The sequence below is a fragment of the Punica granatum genome, chromosome 7 (assembly GCF_007655135.1).
Source record: "Punica granatum isolate Tunisia-2019 chromosome 7, ASM765513v2, whole genome shotgun sequence".
NCBI classification, from domain to species: Eukaryota; Viridiplantae; Streptophyta; class Magnoliopsida; order Myrtales; family Lythraceae; genus Punica; species Punica granatum.
The window spans coordinates 8804758-8811968 of NC_045133.1; the positions used below are offsets into that span (position 1 = coordinate 8804758).

The 7211-nt window shown below is 38.6% G+C and overlaps 1 protein-coding gene across 2 annotated transcripts; it reads right to left on the reverse strand.

Annotated features, from left to right (window-relative positions):
• Window positions 1–23: 23 nt before the first annotated feature.
• LOC116214794 (cysteine synthase) lies at window positions 24–5288 on the reverse strand. Of its 2 annotated transcripts, none has more exons than XM_031550255.1 (11): window positions 5140–5288; window positions 4399–4447; window positions 4177–4286; window positions 4009–4066; window positions 2571–2834; window positions 1987–2124; window positions 1831–1882; window positions 948–1027; window positions 783–842; window positions 593–673; window positions 24–382 (listed from the first exon to the last, which is right to left on the reverse strand). In XM_031550255.1, the coding sequence occupies exons 1-11, from the start codon at window positions 5283–5285 to the stop codon at window positions 290–292; spliced, it is 1131 nt and encodes a 376-aa protein (XP_031406115.1). In that variant the 5' UTR covers window positions 5286–5288; the 3' UTR covers window positions 24–289. The 2 variants fall into 2 exon arrangements, with proteins under 2 accessions (XP_031406115.1, XP_031406116.1); XM_031550256.1 differs by lacking the exon at window positions 5140–5288 and adding an exon at window positions 4976–4999.
• Between the last annotated feature and the right edge of the window lie 1923 nt (window positions 5289–7211).

Sequence of the window (7211 nt, forward strand, 5' to 3'; positions counted from 1 at the left end):
CCAAAACTCCAATAGACGAGAAATCCAGTAAAGCCGCTTCCAATAGACGAGAAATTCACAAATCAAATTTGCAAAGTCACAACTTTCATTGCACAACAGTACAGCAGTTTTGCATGTTTTCATAACATAGCTTATTCATCGAGAAAAGATAGGTACAACTCCAAACATCGATTATGCCCAGAAAACCCAGAGGAAAGAAGAGAGACTCGCAGGCAATCATCGCACATCTCTATCTCACATCACATTCGAATAAACATATCACAGCATTTGCTTCTGTCGATGGGTATCCTCAAGGTTCGAACACCATGTTCTCGGACTCTCGTCTCACAGACTCGAACAGCACAGAAGACAGGTACCTTTCTCCAAAGCTGGGGAAGACCACCTGATGAGGCACCAAAGGTTTTGAACAACTTAACCACACACTTGATAATCAAACCCGGAAAAACAAAAACGTGAAAGGAGGAACCGCAGAAAAGAAAAAGAAATGGTTTCGAGTCAAAGGAGCAGATTAATAGAGGATCTGTTTGCTGTCAAATACTATGTCACGAGACAGAGTGCTTGGATGCACAAAAGAGAGAGAAAAAGCACTTACTACGATGAGTTTTCCAGCATTTTCTGGCCTTTGGGCGATCTTAATTGCAGCAGCAGCAGCAGCACCTGACGATATTCCTACCTGGAAACGTTAATCGTGAGCCAACCAAAGGATGACGTTATTATCACCCATTAACTGAAATTCCAACAGACATGCAATGGAAAAAGTTTATTACAGTCCTGAAACTTACCAGCAAGCCTTCCTTCAGTGCAAGAAGCTTTGCCATTTCAATAGATTCTTCACTTGAGATCTAGAAAGTCAATAGTGTATTAATACCAAAAGTAAGTAGCAATCAGCATATAAATCATAATTATAGTCCTCACTAAGAAGATGACGAAAATGCTCAACAAATTACCTGTAAAACTTCGTCGATCAAATTTACATCCAAAACACCGGGGATAAAACCAGCACCGATACCTTGGATCTTATGTGGGCCTTTAAAGTTACCGAACAAGCAGTTTCAGTCAGCATTTTATCAATTTAACTAAGTGTTTGTAAATTGTAATGCAGTGAAAACTGAGGATTTAACAGGAGATATTTGAACTTAACATTAAAAAAGGAAAAAGGAAATATTTGAACCCAACAGCATAAAGGCCAACAATAAGGAAAAATTGAAACTAACAAATGCACGATAATAAATATTCCTATAGTAGATCAACAGGAAAAAATTAGATCATTTAAACACTTAATTAACTTAAACACCAATGCAGATGCCTTTCAGTCAAATTAGATCCTTTATTTAAACACCACCCACCACTTTTCTCCTGACTTACTCTCCTTGCCTATCCCTCTCCTCAATGCGAACGCCTTCTCATCCAGTTTGCAAATATTTTAGGCTTTTTTTTATTGAATTAACAAGAAAAACGATTTTTTGTCAGTCCAAATACCATCCTATTTTTATAAAATGTCAAGCCTGGTCATTCAAATCAATTATTAAGCTGGAAGAAATCATATTACAAAAAAATAAAAAAAATAAAAATCAGTAGTTTAATGTTTGGTCATAATTGCCAGATATTTTACCAGAAAACTGTTCATACATCTGTGGCACCACCTGTTGTGCGGGCAAGAATAATGGGCAAATATTAAAGATATATACATATATATTTACCACAGAAAATGGCACAATATAAAACAATTGCAAGCAAAAAATATTGCAGGCTTGAAGGGTCATGAAAAAGTCGCAAGATTTTGCGATATCTAGAAGAAAATTTAGGTAGGGCATAAGTATAAGAGCTCACCAGGTCTCCCTCCAGATAAAACAGCACTTTCAACCGGTTCCACACCATAAAGCTGAAAGCAGTAACAAGGGTAAGCGCCCAAAAAGCAACTTGAGATATAAGAAAATTAAGCAGAAATTAAGAGGGGCTCTTAGGAAAAAGAGAAGAAATTGTGACCTTAATATTCGGGTTTTGTTCCTTGAGATACTTTCCGGCACCAGTAATGGTGCCCCCAGTACCAATTCCGGAAACAAAAGCATCAACTTTCCCCCCCGAACCTTTCCATATTTCTGGCCCAGTAGTCTCGTAATGTATCTAAGAAGTGAGAGAACATAGTAACGATGCAGTATTCAGAAGAATCCTGAAAACGACTGACACACTTTTTAACAACAAAGCCAACTTGCTAGTCTATTCAATTGTCAACTTTTTTCCTTTTTTTGGGCTATATATATCTTTTCACAAAATATGTGTGCAAAATGAATAAATTTCAACTGAAACAGCCCCTCGTCATTTCCCTGGTGCTGGGAACTGTGGCCACTTTTTACAACTATCTTCTTGTCACCAGCAAAGTTGCTCGTTGCTTGCGTCACATTATCAGTGTCAGTTTTAGCCAAACTGCTTTCCAGAAACAAATAACCACACACCATTGACTTGATTCCATGACCAAGTTTTAAGGAAAAAATTATTTCCCTAAATGGCCCTTAAGCTTCTCAAATCCACAGGTAGCATAATTTTCCAAGTTGGTTGGTAAGGAAACGTACTTTTGGGTTGGCGGGGTTTTCAAACTGCTGGAGTATATAAGCATTTGGTGTCTTAGCCAATATCTCTTCAGCCTTTTGGACGGCACCTTTCATGCCCCTCGCTGGATCCGTGAGGACAAGTTCGGCCCCAAATGCACGGAGAATGGTCCTTCTCTCAAGGCTCATCGATGCAGGCATTGTGATTATTAGTTTGTAGCCCTTTGCTGCCGCCATAAATGCAAGGCCGATTCCAGTGTTACCACTCGTTGGCTCAATCAGGACACTCTGCACCATTACACTGAGAGTGAAACTTCCACTTGGGAAACTTTAAAGTTAAGAAGTTTTAACCAGTGGAGTGATGCCAACAATGTATAGCAAGTCTGTTTCCATTCCCAAACATTAGCTTTGACGCGTGACATCAAAGAACAGCATGCCATGGGAATAGAGACAATAAATAAAAGAAAATAGGTCGTTGACAAGATTCAAAATCAAGAAAATGACTGATAGTACCATATAAAGCAACTTTCCCTAAAGGTTTAGGAGGAAGATACATGAACTCCATATCAAACATGAATCAGAAAGAAACAATTTTCCATCTCATTATTAAGAATACAAACGAGCAATAAGTCTAAATCATTGACGTGGCCTCTCACTTAGAGAGCAGATGGTCAGAGTCTCGTCATTACATTTGCTATTTCCGATCTTTTAAATGTGCATAATTAAGGGTAGAAAGAGAGGACAGATACACATTAAATATAGTATGTTTTCTTCTATAGGAAGCAACAGATATCAAAGAGAACAGAATCACAGGTCATTACATTTGATATTTCCGATCAGATGGTCAGAGTCTCGTCATTACATTTGCTATTTCCGATCTTTTAAATGTGCATAATTAGGGTAGAAAGAGAGGACAGATACACATTAAATATGGTATGTTTTCTTCTATAGGAAGCAACAGATATCAAAGAGAACAGAATCACAGGTCATTAAGATCGCCATTCGTCGCACCAAATAGTCGACTGGGCTGACACCTTCAAGTAAAAAGTTGCAGAACTAACTGAACTCGAATATACAAAAGTCAAATTAGTTTGTCTATGAGGCTGAACTAGACCAATAATTAAACTAGCACAAGCACCATTACGTGAGGAGCGGGTATGACTTGACTTCGGTGCTGTAAGGGCCTTAAATATGGCGAATATAAAAATAACAACTACAGGAAAGATAATGGAAGGTGAGGATTGTAAGTGGTGATTTGAGTTTCCGATATTATTCGTGGTTCAGTTAATCCAAGGAAGCCAAAAACCAATAGTATTTATAGAGCTCTCTTATGACCATGACAGAGGCTTCAAGGCATAGAGCATCATTTCACAAGAGTAACAAAATGTTTTGGAATATAATGAAGAAGCGACCAAGTAAGAAGCTTCAGTTATTGTTATTACGCATAGAAGCAATGGCTAACCTCTCCGGGACGAATGAGACCTTTCTCCTCTGCATCTATTATCATACTATATCCAATCCTGAAGGTGAAAATAACAATTACTCATGGTCATAACAAAGTATATTGGTTTCCGAAACCATCCCCCAAACATTTGATAGAAAGAAGGAGCTGGTTATATAGCACAAGTACCTGTCTTTGACGCTAGAGCAGGGTTCCATCATCTCCAGCTTGGCAGCAATTCGGGCCCCACAGCCATCCACCACATGGTTGAGATATACCAATGGCGTCTTCCCAATCAGCTGTATTGCCCCACGAGAAAGGAAGTCAACAACAAGGAATAAAACAGATCAAAGATGCTGAACATAGAACCGTAAACAAAGTACTACGCAGTTTTAAAAAACTAGAGCTCACTTGGGTAACGTCTTTTGCAATCAAGCACTTCTCCTCCACCATTTGGTCACTGCAAGTGCACAACACATAAAAAGGCAAGATCATCAGTAAATGTTCAAGCTTTCCTAGATTGATGCCATAAAACCATATAGTCCAGATGCGGGAAAGATAACTCTTCTGATGAACTAAAGAAGAGCAGGGTGCTTGGTGGGACAATACCCTGCAGAGGTCTATGAATGCTCCCTTTTTTACCCTTTCTCGATTCTAAATGCAGAAAGTATTATCTATAATAACTTCAGGAGAAGACTGTGTCCGTAATTAGAAATCCAGCGTTTACCCAGAGACCACAAATCTAAAGAACACCAGAGTTTCAGCAGTCAGAACATACTAAACTAGGAATGCCAGAGGAACAAGCCTGAGAAATCAAACGATCCGCAAAGACCAAATCGAAAGAATGTGAATACAAAAGATGCAACCCCAGAACCGCAATTACAGGATAAATCCCAAATTGGCATGTCAGACAACAGCAGGCAAACTATCCACGCGAGGAACAATCAATAAATACCAAGAGGGCAAAAGACAGATGAAAGGGTCAAACCTGCCATCACTGCTGGATAAAAAGTAGAAACCTTTGACAGATAAAACCATAAACGACAATAGGAACAAAACGTCTGCTGGGAAATGTAATGAAGTTTGCAAGATTTTCTATTCTCTGGCGGGTAAGACTCTGGAGGAAGAGAAGACGGGGAGATTGAAGCTCACCTGATACGAACAAAGGAACCGACTGACCAGAAGGAAGCAGGAACAAGACTTTCGTCAATAGTTTCTCTCTCTTCTACCTCGGATATATATATATATATATATATATGTATGTGCATACATGCACACCCTCGTTGATATGGTGGCATTGCAATACATGTGTACGGACTGATCATGCTCTAGAGAGAGAGAGAGAGAGAGAGAGAGAGAGAGAGAGAGTGATTGGCTTTCCTTATTTCTTTTTTCTTTTTTCTTTTTCTTGGGGAAACTGAAAGTGATCGTTTTGGAACATATGTCCTTTTGGAGTGTGAAGTTGGACACGGACCTTATGGAAAAGCATAAAATATTAATCAATTATTTCCCCGCATATGACGGGCTATTAACATAAATAAATTTTGAAAATATTTTTCTTTCGGTGAAAAGGGTTATATTATATCTATCATCATATCAATTAGCCAATGTTCGTCAGCAGAGGGCGGCTAATACACGTAGAACGGGTGCTCGAAGCACCAACAAGGTCAGCAAATAAGAGTTCGAGAAGCCCTCTGGGTGGGTCATCAGAATGTACAATATCCTCAGTGTTACCTAAGTCATCCCTAGCCATGCGAGCCACGTAATCAACCACTGAGTTAGCTTAGCCAACATGTCTCATCCGGAGCCTCGCAAATTGCCTTATCCGGAGCTTTGCCTTTTTTTTTTTTGTCGGGTGAAGGAGTTTCACAATTTTAAAAACATCTTAATAATTTATATTGTAAAAATTATATTAATTGAACCTCCGCAATCATTTATGTAAGCACTAATGAGGGAATAATTTTAGGAAAAAGATTTGTAAAAAATATTTAGAAAATTGAGAATTTATTAATGCTTGGGACTCTAAGGGATGAGCAACCACAAGTTGAGGAATTGCCTAAAAGGCATATGCGGAAGCGGAAGCCTCTTATTGAATGAATAGGGCAATTTTCTCTTAGGAGCCCGAATACTTATATATATATTACTTTGTATTCGCATGGAGAGCGTCTAGGGTCAAGAGACTACATAAAAGTGTGCTTTTTAAGAGTATCCAAAAAAAAAAAAGGATTCTTATTATTTGATAAAGAAACTTGCTATTTGTTGCATTTAAAATAATGATTCTTCTTACAAAATAATGCTTTTATTTTCATAAAAGAATGAGTTTTTATTATTTAGTAGGTAGATTAATATTTTCAAATATAATGAATTTCTTGTTAAATAGTAAGACTTATTATTTTGCAAGGAAATTCACTGACAATCATCCAACACGCAATGATGTGACACTCTCCAATTGATCTATGTAATTTTGCTCCTTTTAAGGCGTCTTCAGGAGAAAGTTTAATCCATTAGCATATTACAACCATAAGTCACATATATATCTCTCTAAATTTAAATCACATTATATTAGAATAAAATATTTTCGACTATTGTGATTTTTTTCTCTTCGCTCTCTAGAGAGAACTCTCTTTAAACACTTTGGGGCGGGAAAATCCCTTGCGCTAATTGGCTTAAGAGATTGCAGCACAAAAACGAATCCGTAATGTTCAGGTAAATATTTCTCCTTTCTCTTGGCTTGTTTCTGGTACATATGCTAGTCGGAGAAGTGGTGAGAGGAAGCTCTTACGGAATAACCTTAGAACCGTTACAAGAGCTCACCACCTTCCTCGGGTGGTACTTGGAGACTTTAATGAAATTGTAGCCAATTTTGAAAAGTTCGGGGGTAGGCATGCAGACGCAACGAGAATGAAATCCTTTACAGACATGCTTGATGATTGCGCCTTCACTGATCTGGGATTCTCGGGACCTTGTTTTACTTGGTCGAACCTGAGATCTTCCTCGGAGCTGAATCAAGAAAGATTAGATGGGGCCCTAGCTAATCCATCCTGGCGTCTCAAGTTTCCCGAAGCTCATGTATTCCGTCTTCCACGCCCACATTCGAACCACTGCCCACTCGTTCTGACTCTGAACCTCAAATCTGCAGAACGGCCAGCAAGACCTTTTCATCTTGAAACTGTTTGGTTTTCTCATGAAGGCTTCATGCCCTTGGTGTTTGATGTTTGGAAAGA

What these genes read in the sequence shown, in the direction of transcription:
- LOC116214794 (XM_031550255.1), bottom strand. Translation starts at nt 5,285, where the DNA reads ATGCCACCATATCAACGAGGGTGTGCATGTATGCACATACATATATAT. An exon ending in TTGCAAAAGACGTTACCCAA is followed by an intron (nt 4,287 to 4,398) that starts GTGAGCTCTAGT and finishes GGGGCAATACAG; the next exon opens with CTGATTGGGAAGACGCCATT. An exon ending in AACAAAACCCGAATATTAAG is followed by an intron (nt 1,883 to 1,986) that starts GTCACAATTTCT and finishes TACTGCTTTCAG; the next exon opens with CTTTATGGTGTGGAACCGGT.